This window comes from Macaca thibetana, chromosome 5 (assembly GCF_024542745.1).
Source record: "Macaca thibetana thibetana isolate TM-01 chromosome 5, ASM2454274v1, whole genome shotgun sequence".
Lineage (NCBI taxonomy): Eukaryota > Metazoa > Chordata > Mammalia > Primates > Cercopithecidae > Macaca > Macaca thibetana.
Window position 1 is genome coordinate 138572967 of NC_065582.1, and position 23015 is coordinate 138595981.

The following is a 23015-nucleotide window of genomic DNA, read 5'->3' on the forward strand; positions in this document are numbered from 1 at the left end:
GGAAAAATTTTTTTCAAAGTAATAGGTATTTATTGAATTTTGGATTCACTACATTTGTACTCTTTCTTGCTAGCTCTTGTCCCCTTCTTCTCTTTCCCCTCTCTTCAACCAGCACCCCTCTCTGCTTCTTGAATTAATGAAATTGAGGAAGTAAGATTGGTTTTATAGATTGCTTGTCCTAGAATTGGCATGGTTTTAGTGCCACTTAGAATTCCTTGTTCGTGAAAGGCCATATGAAGCTGCATGTAGTTTTTTTCCGTATTGCATTTTTAAAATATACTTTTTGGTGCATAGGAAATATATGTGTGTGTAAACGTATGTATATATGTACCTATATATACGTATATGTACCTATATATACCTATGTATATATTTACCTATATATACACATATGTATGACACCTGTATAAAATATAAAGTAAAATAATATGAGGGACATAAGCAGTTGTTTGTGATTGAAAAATAGATTGTGTCTTGTATGAAGTCTTTTTTGTTAACTTTTAAATCATTAGTGTTTATTGCGTTTTATTTTAGGTATGTGGAAAAACACTGCCATGTGGTAATCACACATGTGAGCAAGTTTGCCATGTTGGTGCTTGTGGAGAATGTCCTCGATCTGGGAAAAGGTTCTGTCCTTGTCAGAAATCAAGTAAGACTTATTTTTTTTATATATAGGAAATGAGCTATCAAGCCATGAAAAGACATTCAAAAGACGTGCTCCAGGAAACTTAAGTGCATATTACTAAATGAAAGAAGCCGGTCTGAAAAAGCTACAAAATTTAAGCCTCCAACTATGACATTCTGGAAAGGTCCAAACTGTGGTGAACAATGGCTTCCAGGGGTTGGGGAGAGAGAGAGAGATGAATAGGAGAGACATAGAAGATTTTCAGGGTAGGGAAACTCCTCCGTGTGATACTGTAATGGTGAATATATGTTGTTATACATTTGTCCAAACCTATAAAATATACAACACCATGAGTGAACCCTTATATAAACTATGAGCTTTGGGTGATTATGATGTGTCAATGTAAGTACATCATTTATAACAAATGTACCACTCTGGTGGGGTTTGATAATAGCAGAGGCTGTGCTATTGTCATTATTATGTAATAGGCTATAGGTGAGTTTATTTTAGGCTGCTTTCAGGTAAAGGCATAGTAGGATAGCACTTTGAGTCAGCTTCTTTGACTCCCCACAAATAACAGCATCATATGTATAAGAATGCTTCTAATACTTGTCATAATATGTTTATGTTAAAGGTGAGTTTTATAATTTTGTACTTGTTGCAGTTTTTTAAGAGAGGTGGTTTCATTCTGTTGCCCAGGCTGGAGTGCAGTGGTGTGATTCTAGCTCACTGCAGTCTCAGACTCCTGGGCTCAAGTGATCCTCCTGCCTCAGCCTTCTCAGTAGCTGGGAATACAGGCACCTGCCACCATGGCTGGCTCATTTTAAAAAATTTTTGTAGAGATAGGCTCTTCCTATGTTACCCAGGTTGGCCGCGAACTCCTGGCCTCAAGTAATCCTCCTGTCTCGGCCTCCCAAAGTGCTAGGATTATAAGTGTGAGCCACTGCGCCTGTCCTGAGTTTTATAGTGTTTTAAAGTCTACATCTTTCTTTTTGCCTTTGTGGGGTAGTTCAGAGCAAATTTTTTAAAACAAATTTTTAAATTAGGAAAATTCATGAATGATTTATGTAGTCTTGACTCATTTCTTTAGATAACTATTTCTGAAGGAGAGAGCCCTTAAAAATGTGTTTCTTGAGGATGGTAACGTGTCAAATTTCTTTTTAAAAACCATAAGCTTAACAAATATTAGGGATTATTTTCATTAAAGTTAATTTTTCCCAATGATTATGTGGATACAAAAATTTATAGTCTGAAAGTGCCAGCATTCCTTAGGGAGCCTGAAGAACATAGCATTTTGCTGATGTTTAATAATAATGTATCTTATTATTAACATTGACTTTTTGTCTGTTTTTAGGATTTTCTTTGCCTTGTACAGAAGATGTACCAACTTGTGGAGACAGTTGTGACAAAGTACTTGAATGTGGAATTCATAGATGTTCACAGCGTTGTCACCGAGGTCCCTGTGAAACATGTAGACAGGTTAGTCATCTTGTGTAATAATTACTTTTAAGAACTACCTATCATAATATATCAAATGAGATTGTCCTGTGGTTGTTTTCTATTACTTATTTTCATATACATCTGTGTCATGATCTATATGAATTTAGTGACCTAATATTAGGGTAAGAAGCAGGAGAGTACAGGCATACCATGTTTTATTGCATTTCACTTTATTGTGCCTTGCCAATACTGTGTTTTTAATAAATTAAAGATTTATGGTAAGCCTTTGTAAAACAAATCTTTCAGCTCCATTTTTCCAACAGTATGTGCTCATGTCTCTGTGTCATATTTGGTAATTCTTGCACTATTTCAGACTTTTTCATTATCATTATATCTGATATGATAGCCTGTGGTCAGTGATCTTTGATGTTACTATTGTGATTGTTTGGGGGTGCTGCAAACCATGCCCATATTAGACAGTGAATTTAATGGTTACATGTTGTGTGTGTGTTCTGACTGCTCTACTGACCAGTCGTTCCCCATTCTCTTTCCCTCTCCTTGGGCCTTCCTATTCCCTGAGAGACAACAATATTGAAATTAGGCCAATTAATAACCCTACAGTGGCTTTTGTAAATGTTCAAGTGAAAGGAAGAGTCGCACATTTCTCATTTAAATCAAAAGCTAGAGATGGTTAAGCTAGTGAGGGAGGCAAGTTGAAAGCTGAAATAGGCTGAAAGGTCTCTTGCATCAATTAGCCATGTTGTGAATGCAAAGGAAAAGTTCTTGAAGGAAATTGAAATTGCTACTGCAGTGAATACAGGAATGATAAGAAAGTGAAACAGCCTTATTGATGATAAGGAGGAAGATTTAGAGGTCTACAAAGAAGATCAAAGGAACTATAATATTACCTTATGCCAAAGCCTACTCCAAAGCAAGGCCCTAACTTCAATTCTGTGAAGGCTGAGAGAGGTGAGGAAGGTGCACAAGAAAAGTTTGAAACTAGCAGAGGTTGGTTCATGAAGTTTAAGGAAAGAAGCCCTGTTCATAATATAAAGGTGCAAGGTGAAGCAGCAAGTGTTGATGTAGAAGCTGTCAGGTTATCCAGATGATCTAGCTAAGGTAATTGATGAAGGTGGCTACATTAAAGAAAAGATTTTCAAGTGAGATGAAATAGCCTTCTACTGGAAGAAGATACCATATAGGACTTTCACAGTTAAAGCTTCAAAGCATCAAAGAATAGGCTGACTTTCTTCTTAAGGGCTAATGTAGCTCCTTAATTGCTCATTAATTGATAATGTAGCTCATTAGTGTAGCTCATAATTGAAGCCAATGCTCATTTACTATTTCAAAAATTGTAGGGGTCTTATGAATTTTGCTGAACCTAGTCTGCTTATGCTCTGTAAATGGAACAACAAAGCCTAGATGACAGCACATCTATTGACAGCACAGCTTTATGGCATGGTTATAAGCCCACTCTTGAGACTGACCAGGAAATTTTCTTTTCAAAATATTACTGCTCATTGACAATGCACCTGGTCACCCACGAGCTCCGATTGAGGTGTATAAAGAGATGAATGCTTTTATGCCATGTCTGCTAACACAATATCCATTCTGCAGCCCATGGATCAAGGAATAATTTTGACTTTCAAGTTCTATTTTTTAAGAAATACATTTCCTAAGGCTATAGCTGCCATAGATAGTGATTCCTCTGATGAATCTTGGCGATGTAAATTGAAAACCTTCTGGAAAGGATTCCTCATTTTAGATGCCATTCAGAATATTCGTTATAACAAGAGTAGGTCAAAATATCAACATTAACTGGAGTTCATAAGAAGTTGATCCCAGCCCTCATGGATGACTTCGAGTGTTCAAGACTTCAGTAGAGGTCTAGACTTGAGACTTTAAAGTTGTATATGTCATTTTGGTTTTGACCAGAGTACCAAGTCCACAAGTTAGCTTACTAGGTAATTTAGTTGTTTTGGCTTTACTGAGACAAGAGTTGCAGATGTTATGGTTGTAATGAAATGGAAGTGGTTTTTTTATGTGGGTTTTTTTTTTTTTTTTTTAACTATTTAATATCAGTTTTCTAAATTTAATAACAAATTTATATGAAGTCCTTTTTAGAGCAAAGTAAGATATAAGTAAATGTTTTAGGAAATTCAAATTGGTTTTTGGTAAAGTTTGTTATACAAATTTAGTGTTAAAATTTTTGTTCTTTATGTTTTAATAATTGTAAAAGGTGCAATGTGAGAAGAAAATATTAACAAAAATAATTTTAATAGCATTTATTTTATTCTTCCAGGAAGTGGAAAAGCATTGTCGCTGTGGAAAGCATACGAAACGAATGCCTTGTCATAAACCTTATCTGTGTGAAACTAAGTGTGTTAAGATGCGTGACTGTCAGAAGCATCAATGTAGAAGAAAGGTTTGTGTATTAACCTTGGAAACCTCTGATTTAAAGACTGTATTGAATTTCTCCATTTTGGACCCGCAATAAGTGCTGTCTTGAACTCTTTCTCAAATGTTCAGGCATATGCTTTGTTTTAATATATTAATAAATATTCTAGATTAACCTTAATCTAGATAATTTTTGTACTAGTGGGAATTGTACCAATTTTTTTCAAATGAGAAGTTTCTTGTCCTGTGCATTGTCCTCTCAGCTTGATATTTCTGATCACTGACTGTTTCTGATCACTGAAATGTATGATTTTCGTATATTTTATATTTGTGTATTTTATAAACCCCAAATACATTGTCTTTACATTTGCTTTAAATAATCAGTTATCTTTTAAAGAGCTTGAAAAAATAAGAAAAAGTAATTTTTGATATTTATCATCATACTTTTGGTGCTTTTCATCTTTTTGTACAGATTCACATTTCCATCACATTTCATTTTTTTTCTATTCTGAAGGATTTCCTTTAACATTTCTAATAGTGCTGGCCATGAATTCTTTCAACTTTGTATGTCTGAATATAACTTTCTTTAGTCTTTGTGAAAAATATTTTTACTTTAGAGCTCTAGTTTGGCAGTTTTTAACCCCCATACTTTGAAGGTATTGCTCTACTATCTTTTAGCTTGCATTTTTTCCAATAAGTAGTATGCTGTGATTGTTATATTTGTTCCTCGGTACTGATTGTTTCTCTTTTTTTCTGGCTGGTTATTAAGATCTTTCTCTTTATCACGTTTTCAGCAGTTTGTTTCTGGTGTTCCTTGGTGTAGTGTTCTTTATGTTTCTTAACTTAGTTTTCATTGAGCTGCTTAGATCTGTAGATTTATAGTTTTTATTATATTTGTGAAATTTTTGGTCTTTATTTCTTCAGATTTTTTTTTTCTGTTTTCCCATACCCATCACCTTCTGAGACTTTGAGGACATGTATATTATATGCTGCTTGAATTTCTAAGTTCACAAAAATAAAAAAAATGTTTATTTTTCAGTCTGTTTCTGTTTTAGTTTATATAGTTTTGTCTTCAACATCGCTAATTTTCTTCTGCATTGTCTAATCTGCTTTTTATCCCATCCTGTGTTTTTCATCTGAGAAGTGTATTTTCATCTCTAGAAGTTGGATTTGGGTCTTTTTTATATCTTCCGTGTTTCTCCTTAGCATGTTCATGCTTCCTCTATCTACTTGAATGTTAGATAGGTTATATTTGTAATGTCTGCTTTAATATCCTTGTGTACTAATTCTGTCATCTTTCATTTCTGAGTCTGTTTCTGTTTATTGATTTTTCTGCTTTTTTGGGATTGTATTTTCCTGCTTCTTTGTCTGCTAGATGATTTTTGATTGTTTCTAGACATGAACTTTACATTTTGGGTGCTGGTTCTTTTTGTTTGTTTATTTGTATTTCTTTAAATATTTTTAAGCCTTATTCTGGGACAAAGTTAAGTTACTCAAAAATTCTTTGTTCTTTCAGAGGCTTGATATTTTTAAGTGTGACCAGAGCACTCTTTTGTTTAGGGCTAATTTGGCCCCATTACTGAGGCAATAAGTATTCTAAGTACTCTACTTGATGCCCAGGTATTAGAAGATCCTTCCACTCTGGCTGTAAGGAACACAGAGTTTTTCCCAGCCTTGTGTGATCTCTTGAAATTATTCTGCCTTCTCTTTCCAGTGGTTCAGCTTTTGGGTTGTTTCCTCTCACACAATACAGACCAGTACTCAGCCAAAGACCCAAGGAGTTCTTTCTGGAGTTCTTCAGAGCTTTTTCTGTGCTGCTGCCTTCTCTCCACAAATTCTAGCCACACTGGCCTCTCTGAATTACGAATGTTGTCTACTCAACTTTGTAAGACAGCCAGATTCTGCTTATGATCTTCTTCCTTGTGCTATAGCCAGAAGTCTTCATGTGTAAGCTGATGGCACTGCAGGCCTTACCTACTTTGTTTCCCTTCTGTTAGGGACTGCCATCTGTGCTGCCTCATTATCTAATGTCTGAAAACTGTAGCTTCATATCTTTTATCTGGTTTGCTGGTTGTCTGAGACAGGAGTGTAAATCTGGTAGTTGTTACTCCATCGTAACTTGAAACAGAGGTGTCTATTGGCTTATTCAAGTCATGGACCACATAACCTTTTCCCCCACCGGCAAAGTGATAAGATAGGCACATAGTATTACTCAATAAACATTTGTCTAATTGAATACACTGTATTGCCTTTTTTTTTTTTTTTTTGAGACGGAGTCTTGCTCTGTCGTCCAGGCTGGAGTGCAGTGGTGTGATCTTGGCTCACTGCAACCTCCGCCTCCCATGTTCAAGCAATTCTCCTGCCTCAGCCTCCGTGAGTAGCTGGGACTACAGGCATGTACCACCATGCCTGGCTAATTTTTTAGAATAAACTATATTGACTTAATTGCTTTTTAATAATGTATATTTTGTTTTTAGCTATTTTTATATACTGCAACTATACAACCCTAAGTTTCTTTAAGACAATTGTATTCTGTATTTCCTTTCCAAAGTTAGGTAAGTAAGAAGTTAAGGAAAGAGTTAAGATGGCAATATAGACTTGAAGTAGTTGACTGGTGTCCATGATTGAAAAATTAGGACAGGTCATAGCTAGCTATATTTCTCACACATGGAAGTGTCTGTGAAACCAGGGAAGTGACAAAGAAAGCTGGATGCAAGTAGCCTATCTCTGCTTCTCTTCTTTAGTCTCTTATTCTATGGTTTGAAAATAACTGTCAAACGAAGCCAGGAACAGTGGCTTATGCCTATAATCCCAGTACTTTGGGAGGCCAAGGCGGGCAGGTCACTTGAGCTCAGGAGTTTGAGAGCAGCCTGGGCAACATGGCAAAACTCCTTCTCTACCAAAAATACAAAAACTACCCAGGTGTGTTGGGGAGAGCATGTGGAACTAGGTACTCAGGAGGCTGAGGTGTGAGGATGGCTTGAGCCTGGGAGGTGGAGGTTGCAGTCAGTCAGGACTGTGCCATTACACTCTAACCTGGGCAACAGAGCCAGACCCTGTCTCAAGAAAAAAGAAAAAGAAAATAAATAACTGCCAAATGAATCTGTACATTGACTTGATTTTAATTAAATTTTTTAAAAAGCCAGACTAATTGTTTTCCTGTATTGACATTCCTTTGGTTAATATTGTTAGTCTCTGCATAGATAAAGGAATGAAATTATCTGATGGAAATGTTTTGAATCATAGAATGATTAACTGAAGGTCAAGAAAATTTAGCTTGATTTGTTAAATTAGGTCATCATAAGTTCTTAGTGAAGTATGCTTACTTACCAGAAGAATGTTGATATTCTTGAACACTTCTTTTAGTGAAAAGTATATCTTTTCTTTCTATAAGTTCTGTAACTAGTAATGACATGCCTATTATTAATGGGTTTTTGAATTACCTGTTCTTTATATGTTGCTTTCTCTTCAGTGTTGCCCTGGAAACTGTCCACCTTGTGATCAAAACTGTGGACGGACTTTAGGATGTAGAAATCATAAGTGTCCATCTGTCTGTCACAGAGGTAAACTTTAACAATAGCTATGATTTTATGTTTGTATTGATGTAGTGGTTTTTTTTTTTATTGTCAATATTCAATATAATGTATTGAGATAGTGTTTTATAGTCATCGTGTAGCTCACTTGACTCTCTTAACCTTGAGAATAAGGTAAGACAGTTTGCCAGTGTCCCTATTTTATAGGCAAAGAGGTTGAAACTTAAGAGGGTTCAGTGACTTACTCAGGGAAATGTCTAGTACATTTGAACCCAGGATTTCTGTATATAAAAGTATTGTCCTTTCTATAACACTATGTTGTTTTCCTACTTCCTAACTTTCCCCACACAATTTTTTAATCAATGAAGGTATTCTTAGCGTTTTGAACACCTTATTTATTCTGAATTTTATGTACTTATTTGGAGTTAAATCTAGTGAAGGATTAGATATGTCCTAAGCTGGTGATTTTTAAACATTTTGATCTCATGACCCCTTTACACTCTTTGGTCCCCAAAGGCCTTTTGTTACAAATGTGAGTTTTATTCATTGACATTTATTGTATTTGAAATTAAAATAAAATGTAATAATATTTATTTTTTTAAAAAATAGCAATATTAATCCCATTATATCTTAATACAAGTAATGTACTTTTATGAAAAATAACTATTATCTGAAAAAAGTAGAAAATTTTACATTCCTACAAATGTCTTTAATGTCTAGCTTAACAGAAAATAGCTGGATTCACATATATTCATTCTACATTCAATCTGCTGTGGATATCACTTGTCACTAGCTTCTGGAAAACTCTATGCATGTAAGACCTTGCAGACCTCCTGAAAGGGTCTCAAGAACCGCTAGGGTTCCTGGAGTATACTTTGAGAATTACGTTCTAAGTTATTACTAGACATTGAAAACTGAGTTAACTTCACTCATTTGGATTATGTTGATATGAAATGGAATCTACTGAGATATGGTATAGAGTATTAGAAAGATCATGAACTTGGAGTAAGAAATCCTGGATTTAAGCCTAGACTCTGCCAGTTAGTAGTTTAATACCTAGAACAAACTACTAAACTGTTTCTTGGTTGATCTCCCAATCCTTTCAGAAATCCTGCATCATATATGGAACTATTGTTATTTTATATGTGGAACAGGCCAGGAGACTCTTGGCCCAAGGTGAATAGAACTAGTCACAGAGTCAGGATGTGAACCCAGTGTTTATGATATTTCCATTATATTACATTCCTTCCCCGTTAGGAAAAGTGTCAGATTCTATTACCCTGTAGACATTTTCTGTAGGTGTTCTTTGATTTGTCAGTGAAGTTTAGAAACAGTTTTTCAGGTATATTCTCACCAACACTAGAAAGATTTTATTTTCTTTTATAGTCATTACATCACTGACCCATTGAGTTTTTGCAGATTTTTGCAAACTACATCTCTGTAATGTAACTGGTTTAACAGTAGTAAATCTACTATTTTGTTATTTACCACATTGCAAGATCAAAGGAGGAATGAGATCATCTTGATAAACATCTAAAAATGGTTGATAAATCCAACATTTATATAAGATAAAAATTTAATTGGAAATAGACATATCCTTAACCTGATAAAGAGTATCTGCAAAGTTTAGAGCAAATATAAATATCATACTTACTGGAGAAGTGTTGGAAGCATTTCCTTCTCTCATATTTTTGTGAAGCAAAGCCCACAAATATTTCAGTATTAATCTCTAAAAGATGGATTCTTAACCTAAACATAGTTAACATATTTCTTCATATCAGCAAATATCTGGTGTTCAAACTTCTTGTTGTCTCATAAGTAACTTCACTTTTTACGTCAGTTTATGGACTCTAAAACCTAATAAAATTGACATTGTAATTGGTTTTGTTTCAAAAGTCTTTTAATTTATAATTTCCATCCTCTATCTCCTTTTTTCCCTTGTGACTTATCTGTTGAAGAAACTAGGTTGCTTTATTTAGTTTCTCAGAGCCTGGGTTTTGCAGATTGCATCTCTGTGGTATTATTTAACATATTCCTCTGTCTTCTGTATTTTCTGTAACCTGTTAATTGGATCTAGAGGTTTGATCAGATTCAAGTTTTGATATTTTTTGGTAGAGTGGTGTTTTTTTTTTGTCATTGTTGTTGTTTTTTTAGATTTTTATTAACCCTTAAAAAAGCTTATTAGTCACAACAAAATTTTCCCTGATGGAAAGTATATGGAAGATGCTGTTGTGCAACTCTCAACATTTGTTTCATCTACAGTTTTAAAAGAATGTGGAATCATAGTATCATACTATTTTTCCATCATTCTAGAATCCTTCGTAAGCAGAATTATACAGTAATTTATAGGGGGAATGTACTAACTGTATGCTTGTGTTGCGGGTATATGAAAATTTGATTTATAGTTTTCTTTTCTTTTTTTTTTTTTTTTTTTTGAGATGGAGTCTCTCTCTGTCACCAGGCTGGAGTGCAGTGGTGTGATCCCCTCTCTGCAACCCCTGACTCGCCCGTTCAAGTGATTCTCCTGCCTCAGCCTCCCGAGCAGCTGGGATCACAGGCATACGCCACCACGTCCAGCTAATTTTTGTATTTTTAGTAGAGCCGGGATTTCACCATGTTGGCTAGGATGTTTCGATCTCCTGATCTCGTAATCTGTCTGCCTCAGCCTCCCAACGTGCTGGGATTACAGGCATGAGCCGCAGCCCCCGACCGATTTATAGTTTTTTTTTTTTTTAAGTTCTGGATCATCTGTGTTTATAGTTTTAGAACTACCCGAATCATACCTATTTTGGCTGTTAACTGGTATTGGACAGTGTAGTTATAGTCTCCGTATACTACTTTTTCATTTTGAAAGTATTATCATGGAAGCTATTTTAATTAAAATATGTTATGCTTTATAGGTATATATAACGAATTCTGTTGGTCAGTAGGGAGACTGTTTAGAGAAATTATCCCTTATTCTCAAAATTTAATTTTAAAAAACGTGATACTGTTGTTTAGAATAGCAAAAAGGTTATGTTTAAGTTCCTCTGCTGAAGATGAATGAAAAATTGTCATTGTTAAGTATAGAAACTGATATAATATGCTGAATGAGAGCTGACTTAAATATTACTATCAACTTTAAAAATACAACTTGTAGTCATTCTTTGGGTAAAATAAAAATAAAACTTGATTATGTGGGTTAGGATAATTGACTTGCATTAACATCAAGAATATATATGTAAAACACATTGGGTATTTTGTATAATAAATGTTATGTTTGACCCTACGATGTTTTACCTCTAATTTTCTCTTTTTCTATGTTCATTATTTGAATTATAATTCTTAATTTGTATTTGTTTTAGGGAACCATTTTGAACTTCTAGAGGCACTTAAGCCAGGATATTGTCCATCTTTAATCTTTTTTTATCAGGTTAACTCCCGGTCCATGTTTTGCTTGGTCCTGACACCTAAGCAACAGTCTCTTTAAGATATTCATTTCTTTGTTGAAAACTCTTCTTCCTTCATTATTTCATTTCTGATAGAGTTCCTTACGGAGAAAATTGGAGTGGAAGAAAGCTCTTAAGATAATAACAGAATCTCTTGGAGAGAACTTTATAACCTGCTTTAAAGATTTCTTTGATTTTGTTTTTTTATATTTCTGCCAACCCATAATAAAAGAGCGTAAAAAGCTGAAACCAAAATAACATTTTTTTTTTTTTTATGTTTAGAAGAGATATATTTGGGATTATAGCCTAAAATGGTGCCTTAGTACTTAGTCTTTCACAAAGTACAGTTAATGGAAAATGGACTGTACTTGCTACTAACCAATATCAGGTCATGAGAGAGAAGTTACTGGGAATTCGTCTAAAAATTGTGTACTTGGATAGATGTATGAAAATAGGCCAACGATATTATTGTTAGTGTTAAATTTTCCAAAGACTTAAATCCATTTTTGCTTGTTTTAGTTTTGAATGAATAATATGTTAAATTTGTTGTGTAGAACAGAAGTTTTAGCAAATTTTAGAGAAATGTCTAAAACTTTATTGAGATACTGGTGGGTACAGAGAGAAAAGTGTTATAAATCAGGGGCTGGGTGCAGTGGCTCACGCCTGTAATCCCACCATTTGGGAAGCTGAGGTGGGAAGATTGCTTGAGTCCAGGAGTTCAAGACCAGCCTGGGCAACATAGTGAGACCCTCCCATCTCTATAAATAATCAGAAATTAACTGGGCATGGTGGTGTGTGTCTGTAGTCCCTGCTACTTGGGAGGCTGAGGTGGGAGAATTGCTTGAGCCCAGAAAGTTGAGGCTGCAGTGAGCCATGATCATGCGACAGCACTCAGCTTGAGCAACAGGGTGAGACCCTGTTACAAAAAAAGAAGAGAAAAATGTTACAAGTCAAAAGTATACAGCTTGTTGAATTTTTACGAACTGAACATAGCCAGGTAACCAAAACTTACATAATTAAACAGAACATTACCAGAATTTTCAACACCCTACTTGGATCCTTCATAACCATTACTCTGATTTTGAACAGTATGGATTAGTTTTTCTTGTTTACTTTATATAAATGGAATCATGCACTATGTACTCTTTGTGTCTGAATCAATGTTTTATGGTAAGATTCATTCACGTTGTTGTAGTTTCTTCATTCTGGTTGTAGAGTATCCCATTGTGTGAATTTACTAAATTTATGTATTTTGCCATTGATAGGCATTTGGGTAGTTAAGGAAACTTTTTAATTGTCAGTATTTTTTTTTTCAGGCAGTTGCTATCCCTGCCCAGAAACCGTAGATGTGAAGTGTAATTGTGGCAATACAAAGGTGACAGTGCCCTGTGGCCGAGAACGTACCACAAGACCACCCAAGTGCAGGGAGCAATGCAGGTGAGTTTGAAGCTTTGTACAAGCTTCTATCTGATGTTGTACCAATTTAAATTCATATTGGCTTTTAATATTTTAATTTAATTTTGCTTTAGTGTTTTAAAATACTAATATTCACAGTATACTCATTCTATATGGAATCAGAAGATATATAAATAGATAATTGTCCTTTAGATGTAATTATTCAATGATTAAAAGTAATTTTTGAAAATTGTACTTCATGATTTAGTCGACCACCAACTTGTCATCATACAAGTCAAGAAAAACATCGCTGTCACTTTGGCTCTTGTCCACCATGTCATCAACCTTGCCAAAAAGTTTTGGAGAAATGTGGTCATTTGTGTCCTGCTCCGTGTCATGATCAAGCATTAATAAAGCAGACTGGCAGGGTAAGGGAATAATGCTATTAAAGAAATAGTGCATTGCTGTGGGTTGTACTTTCTTGCTTTTACTTAGTTTTTCAGCAAGCAATGATTAAGCGCTTATTGGGAAGCACTGTGCTTGGAGCAGCGTACAAGGTAATCAAGACTTGATTTTTTTGTTTTAAGCAACTCACAGTGTAGAAAAGGAGTGAGACCAATAAACTGTTTGCAAATACAGTGTGATAGTTACATTATGATCATGATATAGATGAATTTGGCAGTCCTCCTTCATATATTGTGGTTTAGGGTTATAGATATCTCCTATAACCTTATTTTAAAGATTTGTTCACTTTTTAATATTTTATTTAATATTTATTTATTTATTTTTTGAGACAGAGTCTCACTCTGTTGCCCAGGCTGGAGTGCAGTGGTGTGATCTCAGTCACTGCAGCCTCCACCTCCCGGGTTCAGCGATTCTCATGCCTCAGCCTCTGAGTAGCTGGGATTATAGGCGCCTGCTACCATGCCCAGCTAATTTTTGTATTTTTAGTAGAGATGGGGTTTCACCTTTTTGATCAGGCTGGTCTCGATCTCCTGACCTCAAGTGATCTGCCCGCCTCGGCCTCCCAAAGTGCTGGAATTACAGGCGTGAGGCACCATGCCCAGCTCATCCTCATGAATATTGAGCCCTAACTAAGTATCAAGCATTTTTTTAGGTGCTGAGGAATAACAGTGAGTAAAATAATGGAGGTTATATTCAATTGGTAGATGTTTTTCTCATTTCCTTATTGGAAGTAAAGGAGGCTACACTGCCTTTTTTCTACCATTTATAAACTGGATTCTGTCTCAGTTATTAATATCAAATGTATGTGGAGGGGGACAATTTAATACAGATAAAATGGAATATTTCAGTAAGCACAATTTATTGATTATTTGAAAGAATTTCAACCTGCTTGAGCAGAGGATACATGGAACTATTTTCTTAGATTCTTAAAATGGCCATATGGTTTAATCCCTCTGACTTAAAATTCTTATGTATTTTATTTGTAGCACCAGCCTACAGGCCCTTGGGAACAGCCTTCTGAGCCAGCATTTATTCAGACTGCGTTACCTTGTCCTCCATGTCAAGTTCCTATTCCTATGTAAGTATTAGAATTTCAATTAAAAGAAAAAAAAATTTTTTTTTGACATAGCTTAAAGGGTATCTGAAGTCAGTCTCCCTTTTTTCTTAGTTCAGTTCATTATTATTTCAGGCCTAACCTATAAACTAGTCTGTCTGTCTGTCTTAAGCTTCATTCTTTTCAAACATGTTTGTCGTACTTGCTTATAAACCTCCTATAGATATCTTTTTTTGAGTCTTTACCCCCAGTTGGAGTTTGAAGTCCTTCTTAGCTTTCCATAGCAACTTGTGCATGCAGTTACAAAAACCAATCCAAGGAACATCATTTGTTAGTTTTGCTGATGATTCCCATACTAGAGTGGAAGCTCCCTGAAGACAGAAGAAAGCCAGGTTTTACATAAGGCAAACTTGGGGAATATTTAAAGGAAGCCTTGGAAATGAGAGGAAGTAGTTTCCTGTATGGGCCAGTGAATGACTAGGACTGAGCTATAAAGAGCTGAACCTACAGTAATAGGGAATCCTGGAATTTTTTATACTTCCAGCAGAGGTTATGGAGTATAGGGAAAAAAGAAGTGCAGAATGCTGAGAGGCAACATAAAATTAGAAAAGGGGCTGTTGTTTGCAACTGAGGTGCCAAATTAAACATTGGTATTTCTTGTGTATTGGTCTTTTAAAGAGAGGGTTGTTTTTGTTTTTTAATTGTAAAAGCTTTCATTTGCACAACATTCCTCCCAGTTGAAATAGCATGTATATTTTTGTATATTGATCACACAGTCAAGTTGGGAGGCAAAGTGTTATTAGGAGATATATGCACAAATAGGGTAATTTTAGTCTGTAGATTTAATGGAGGAGGGCTGTGTAGTTAGCAGAGAGGTTTTTCATGTAGGTATTCAGTTATTTGAGGCTACTCTTTTACTGAAGACTTAAGTTATAATCATGAGGAACCAAGTTGTTGCTAATATCTCTTACTAAGTTAGAATTATTAGCGGCCTAAAATTTTTCCTTGAGAGAAACAGAAGAGACATTGATATTATAATTCATAGACACAAAAATGTTGTCATATACATAGTACCTAGTTAGCATTGAGTTCCTTAGTCTGGGTTTTTTTTGTTTTTTTTTTTGAGACGGAGTCTCTGTCACCCAGGCTAGAGTGCAGTGGTTCAATCTCGGCTCACTGCAACCTTCTTCCAGGTTCAAGCGATTCTCCTGCCTCAGCCTCCCGAGTAGCTGGGACTACAGGTGTGCATACCGTGCCCAGCTAATTTTTGTAGTTTTAGTAAAGCTGGGATTTCTCCATGTTGCCCAGGCTGGTCTCAAACTCCTGGCCTCAAGTGATCCACCCAGATTGCTAGGATAACAGGTGTGAGCTACCGTGCCTAGCCCTTAGTCTGTTTTATATTAAGATTATTTAACATATATGTCTATCTTATTTAATTCGGTTAATTTGCTTGAAATCTCAGTTTGGATAAAATATTATTTGACAGTAGAAAAACTGCCTGGAATTACTAAGTCATGTTTACTAGAGGTTTAAAAAATGAAATTAGATTTACAATGGTCTTTCTTTCTTACTTGACTGGAATATGTTGCTGGAAGATATGTGTGTGTGTGTGTGTGTGTGTGTGTGTGTGTGTGTGTGTATTAAAACAGATTGTCTCTTAGAGTAATGGCTCTTGAGTTTAGGGTTGTGCTTCCCACTAACTTCTTCTATGAATAAGTCATATACCTTCTCCGTTTGTTTGTAAAATAACGAGGTTCAAGATAGGTATAGTAATGTCAGTAAGGAGAGAGTTTTCAGAGGTCCTTACCATTATAAAATGTCCTTTGTGTGTAGCAACAATTTGTAAATTTTGTCTGATGTTAGTATAGCCACTACAACTCTCTATTGGTTACTAATATCATGGAGAAATTCTTAGCAGCAAACTACTGAAACTGACTCAAGAAGAAACAGAAAATCTGAAGAGATTGAATTAGTAATAAAAAATTTACCACCAAGAAAAACCAGGACCAGATGGCTTCACTCGTGAATTATACCAAAAGTATAAAGAAGAATTAACACCAATCCTTTCACTTAAGGAGGGTCACTTCCCAACTTAATTTAACAAGGCTGGTATTTCCCTAATACTAAAACCAGAGGAAGACATTACAAAAAAAGCTGCAGACCAATATCACATAAGAATATAGATGCAAAAATTCTCCACAAAATACTAGCAAATTGAATCCAGTACCATGTATAAAGATTATATACCATGACCAAATGGAATTATCCCAGAAATATAAGGTTGATTCAACATAAGAAAATCAATCAGTATAATTCTTAGGTCTCACTCTCGCCCAGGCTGGAGTGCAGTAGTACAGTCCTGACTTACTGTAGCTTCAAACTCCTGGGCACAAGGGATTCTCCTACATTAGCCTACTGAGTAATTGGGGCTACAAGCATGCGCCACCATATCTAGCTAATGTTTTATTTATTTACTTATTTATTTTAAATTTTATTTTATTTATTTATTTAGAGACAGAGTCTCGCTTTGTTGCCCAGGCTGGAGTGCAGTGGTGCAATCTTGGCTCACTGCAAGCTCTGCCTCCCAGGTTCAAGCAATTCTCCTGCCTCAGCCTCCTGAGTAGCGGAGATTACAGGTGTGTGCCACCACGATGGCTAATTTTTGTATTTTTTAGTACGGATGGAGTTTCACCATGTTGGTCAGGCTGGTCTCGAACTCCTGACCTCATGATCCACCCATCTTGGCCTCCCAAAGCATGAGCCACCACATCTGGCTGGTTTTTAAAATTTTTGTAGAGATAAGGTTTCACTGTGTTGCCCAGGCTGGTCTCAAACTCCTGGCCTCCAGCAGTCCTCCTGCCATGGCCTTCCAGAGTGCTAGGATTATAGGCATAAGCAAGCCACTGCTCATCCAATTGGTGTAATTCTTATCAGCAGAGTAAAGGGCAATTGATAGATGTAGCACAGCATTTGACAGAATCTGACAAACTTTCTTGATAAAAACACTCAAAAAACGTGGAAGAAAAAGATAATTTCCTCAACCTGATAAAGGGCATCTGTGAAAAACCCACACAGTTCACGTAATACGTCGTGGTGAAAGATTGAAAGTTTTCTGCCTAATAACAGGAACAAGACTAGGATGCCTGCTCCTGCCACTTCTTTCAACATTGTACTAGAATTTTTAGCCAGAGCAATTAGGCTAGAGAAAGAAATTAAAAATGTCTTTTTACTTGGAATAAAGAAGAACAATTTGCATTTTCAGATGACATGATCTTGTATGTGAAAAGTCTTAAGGAGTCCTCAAAAATACTATATGAGTTTCTTAATGAGTTCATTACTGTTGTAAAAAACATCACTATACAAAGCCAGTGGAATTTCTGTACACTGGAAACAAACAGTCTGAAAATGAAATTAAGAAAACAATTCCACTTATATAGCCTGAAAAGAACATTTTGTTTAAGAAATTCAATAAAAGGAATAACAGGATTTGTACAGTAGAAAGGACAAAATCTAAATGAAAACCTAACTAAAAAGAGCAGTAATATTTATCCCTCAACATAATTAGACTGGAAGTAGAGCAGCTCTATTGTTGGTAAATTTGGCTCATTCAATTACACCTCATCAAAACCTCAGATTGTCTTTCCATTTTGTTATCCTTGGTGTGTCATCTTTGACCTCAGGCTGTTTGCTTTTTTGTTAACTTCTCAACCCAGACATGAAAGTTTCCAAAGGGAGAAATGGAAATGTGTATGCCTTCTGTGTGTCATCATCATCACCTTCTCTTTCTTTCTCTTTTTTTTTTTTTGTAAGGGTAAGGAAACTTCTCCGAAGCTCCACAGGAGAACTCTTTTCACATTTCATTAGACCATTTTTAAACCATTCCCTGGAAAGGGAAATGATGTGTTTGTTTTCTTAAATAGACTTTATTTTTTAAGAAAGTGTTCACATTTACAGAGAAAATTGCACAGAAAGTACAGAGTTCCTATGTGGGCCCCCATACCACACAGTTTTCTCTATTACCAACTTTCATTAGTGATACAATTTTTACTGTTGAGGAACCAATATTGGTACGTTATTATTCGCTAAAGTCCATAGATTACATTAGGGTTTACTTTTGGGTTTTAACAAATGCATAGTGTCATATATTTACTATTAGTTTTATACACAATAGTTTCATTGCCCTAAAAATGCCCTGTGCTGTACCTGTTCAACCTTCTTTTCCCTTCCTCATCTCAAACTCCTAGCAACCACATATCTTTTTATTGTCTCTATAGTTTTCCCTTTTCCAGCGTGTCATATGGTTGGAATTTTACAGTGTGCAGCATTTTCAGACTGGCTTCTTCACTTAGCAGTGTGGTTTTATGGTTCCTCTGTGTCTTCTCATGGATTGATAGCTCATTTATTTTTATCATTGAATAATAATCCATTGCATAAAGGTACCATAGTTTGTTTATCCATTTACCATAGAAGAACATTTTAGTTGCTTCCAATTTTGGCAATTAAGAATTAAGCTGCTATAAACATTTATGTGCAGATTTTTGTGTAGACATAAGTTTTCAGCTCATTTGGGTAAATTCTTAGGAGTGTAATTGCCGGATCACATGGTAAGACTTTGTGTAGCTTTTTAAGAAGCTGTCAAACTGTTTACTAAAGTGTCTGAATCATTTTGCAGTCTCACAACAATGAGTGAGAATTGTTGCTCTATATTCTCACCAACATATGGTATTGTCAGTGTTTTGGATTTTAACTGTTTTATTTTCAATTGATACATAATAATTATACATATTTATAGGAAATGTAATGCTGTTTCAGTATATACAGTGTGATATAGTGATATATAGTGTGATATATAGTGATCAGATCAGGGCAATTAGCATATCCATTATCTCAGACAATGGATATTGTTCTTTGTTTTGGGAACATTCAGTATCCTCTTTTCTAGCTATTTGAAAATATATATTATTGTTAACTATAGTTATCTGTAACTATAGTTATAGATATCTATATAGATATCCATTGTTATAGGTAACTATTGTTACCTATAGTTAACAATAGATACTATAGTTAACAATAGATAACAATAGTTTTATAGCACTGTGGGATAACTATAAAACACCAGAACTTGTTCTTCCTATCTATCTGTAATCTTTCAACTTTTCTTTCTTCAGTATTGTGTTGGCTGTTCTGGGTCTGTTATCTTTCCATATAGACATTAGAATCAGTTTGTTGATACATACAAAATAACTTGCTGGTATTTTGATTGGAATCATATTGAATCTGGATCAAATTGGAAATAAACTACATCTTAATAATTTTGAGTCTTTGTAACTGTGAACGTGGAATATCTCTTCATTTATTTAAATCTTTGATTTCTTTCATCAGTATGTTGTAGTTTTCCCATAGAGGTCTTGTATATATTTTGTTAAATTCATACCCAAGTATTTCATTTGTTGTGCTAATGTAGTGTTATGTTTTTAACTTCAAATTCTAATTGCTCATTGCTACTATATAGGAAATCAATTGACCTTTGCATATTAACTTTGTGTCCTGTAACTTTACTATAATTGCTTATTCCATTTTTGTTTATTTTTTTACTGCTAGTAGAGTTAGCATCTTTAGATATTGTTTTTGAATAATTTGTAATGTTTTCATTTTATTTTATTTTTTCCTTGTAGGGAATGTCTTGGGAAACATGAGGTGAGTTATAGGCACAATTTTAAAGTAAAGCTTATAATCTATACTATTACATAGTATAGCTTTACTAGAGTTGTTAGAAATAATAAAGTCAAAGTATTGTTTTTTACTGTTATAAAGAGTACAAGAGTTTACTAATTTAAAAAATATGTAGTGCCTTTATTTGAGAATTAGCCTGTGGATATGCATTCACTACCGAATCGTATTGAATTTTCCTTTTAGGAGGAGGATGTTTTCCTTCTTGGCATTCATTACTTTGGAATATTTTGATAGGTTACTTTGATTTTGATAATCAATATTATCTGTGCAAACTTATTATACCTTTCTGAAACTTGTTCTCAAATGATAGCAGAGTAATTTTGGAAACATGTAATATGTCCAGAAACATTTGTGTAATGTGTGCTGTGCTGATTTCCTTTATTTTTTAAGGTGAGTCCACTACCATGCCATGCTGTAGGACCCTACTCTTGTAAAAGAGTTTGTGGAAGAATCTTAGATTGTCAGAATCACACATGTATGAAAGAATGCCACAAAGTAACCAAAATTGATGGCTGCACTGGAAAAAACAAGGTAATGTTCTTAGATTGAATGTATATCTGCCCGTAGTATTCTTGAAACGTTTTTACAGCAGTTATACCATAAATATTTTTCTGTTTTGCTTTAGCTTCCTTCCTCTTTTTTTGCCCTCATCCCTTCTCCTTCCTTGCCTTTCCTAAAACAGCTGTCTTAAACAGCTTGGTGTGTATAGTTCTGTATGTTTATTCCAGTTCATAATAATGTGCCTTTTAATGTGGAATCCTTTACATACTGTACCTGTGTTAATACATAGGATATGGTTTTATGATAAAAATACATAGATTATGTATCTTCTTAGATAGTAGGTAAGAGTATCACCTCCATTTCTTTCTGTTCATATCTGAGTTTAGAGCATTTACTCCAAGTTAGTTTTCAAACCTGACACACAGGATGGATGTTGTTCATAATTTTAATAAATTTAAATAAATTCCCAATCTTTTGTTGAAAGTAAAATAAATGGCATCACAGATGAGCACTGTTTCTATGTGTATAATTAACTAAAAGCATTTTACAAGTGTTTGAGAACTCAGCTATTCAAAGATCTCTAAAAATTGTCATCTTACAAGGAAAAACAAATGTAGCTAGTGTTAAACTTTAGTTGTAAAATAATTTTTTTCTAGACTTCCATTCTATAGGGAGTTGTAATACTTGTGTCTAAATGAGAAATAGGCCAGAAAATTTAAGTGTCACTTTATTATTAACATTGAATTTACAACTATTTAAATTATTAATATGACTTGTGTTATTGAAAATTTTAGTTGCATTGTTAGGGGTTTTTTTTTTGTCTTCAATTTATAATACATGACAACATAGGTATTCTTCTTTTTCATGTGCAAGCATATGTGTAAATATATTGCTTATAATTTCTTCATCGATCCATGACTTGACCCTCAAAAATGTACTCATGATAAAACAAAAGGATACTAGAATTTTAAAATCAAACTAACAAATAATGATACAGAATCATTTTAACTAGTTACAGTGTAGCTGCTCTATGGCTTCCCTCTTCCAGATTTCCAGAATATGAAGTGAGTCAGAAAAAGCTTATTTTCAAAGCTGATGTGACTATTAAGAGATTTATTGTGGATAATCCCCAAATTGCTTCCTGGGTTAAAGCTTCTGTTTTTCTTTTTAAATGAGAACTGCATATGATATTTGACAGATTGACTTGCTGTATTTCTTAACTAAGATAGTCTTTCCTAGAAGATAGAACTTGATATTGGAAGTGATCCAGGAAAATAGCTTAGCTAGTGTAGATTCTGTGATTTTTGTTTGTTTGTTTGTTTGTTTCCCCCATAGCTGGAAGGAGCTCATATTCTAAGTATACTTTTTGTTTTGCAAATAGAGAAACTGAAGCTCTGTGACTTGTCCATGATTCTGCAACAGGAGAGTAGCAAATCAGAAAGTACTATGCCTGATCTTTTAACTCCCAGCCCAATATGCTCTTCTACTCATGTTATTTAAATAGAAGATTTTTGTAGGTGTACCACATAGGAAGAGCAAATGAAATAAACTCTTTATGTTAACTTTGGTTCTCTTTGCATATTTTGTTACTCACTGCCTAATACTTGCTCAGTCTTTCCCATCTCAGAAAGTCATGTTACCATTTTTACCCAGTTGTGCAGATCAAAGACATAGGAATCATGCTTGATTTCTTTCTTGTCTTTGTTGTCCTTTTCCCACAGATAATCCTGTTAGGTTTATCATCAAAATAGATCCTGAATCTGACAGTTTATCATAACCTGTACCTCTACCATCCTCATCTAAGCCACCATCACCTTTGACTTAGGTTTCTGCAGTAATTTCCTAGCCAGCTTTTCTACTCTCACTTTGTTTTATTGCATCAGCCAGATAATCTTTTGAAAAATGTAAATCGAGTATCATCTTCCTGCTCCATATCCTTTGGTAGTTTTCAGTCACTCTCTGACCAAAATTTAAATCCTTTTCAATGGCCTATAAAGGCTCAGTAATGATCTTCCCCAACTTTCATCTGACTACTTATCACTCTCTTGCTTACTCACTTCTACCTCTGTTCATCCTGTTACTTGAACATTCTACATTTGTTTTTTCTTAGAGCCTTTGTATTTGTTCCTTTCCTCTGGAACTCTCCTTTCTGGTGGCTCTCTCCCTCATTTAACTCGATTTCTATTCACACGTGATCTTTATCAGTCAGGTTTCCTTCTTGTTGCTGCCATCACTCTTTCTTATCCTGCTTTATCTTCAGAGTAGTTACAAAGACATTATATTTATGTTCTTTACCTCCCCACATAAATGTAGGTTCCAGGAGCCTATCTCATGTCTTCCCAGTGCCAAGAACAATTCCCAGCGCATAAGTGTTGAGTATTTGTGGAATAAATGAATATACTTTTTAAAAATAAAATTATTTTATAAAATTATAAAATAATATT

The 23015-nt window shown here is 34.8% G+C and overlaps 1 protein-coding gene across 2 annotated transcripts in view; it reads left to right on the top strand.

Moving 5' to 3' along the window:
• NFXL1 (nuclear transcription factor, X-box binding like 1) overlaps nt 1–23015 on the top strand; it is a 72832-nt gene that overhangs the window by 15463 nt on the left and 34354 nt on the right. For both annotated transcript variants that reach the window (XM_050791601.1, XM_050791600.1), the window contains exons 9-17: nt 535–649; nt 1980–2104; nt 4368–4490; nt 7935–8025; nt 12740–12860; nt 13087–13246; nt 14270–14361; nt 20013–20034; nt 20461–20601. In XM_050791601.1, the coding sequence (XP_050647558.1) occupies nt 535–649; nt 1980–2104; nt 4368–4490; nt 7935–8025; nt 12740–12860; nt 13087–13246; nt 14270–14361; nt 20013–20034; nt 20461–20601 (990 nt within the window). The remainder of the gene's footprint in view (nt 1–534; nt 650–1979; nt 2105–4367; nt 4491–7934; nt 8026–12739; nt 12861–13086; nt 13247–14269; nt 14362–20012; nt 20035–20460; nt 20602–23015) is intronic.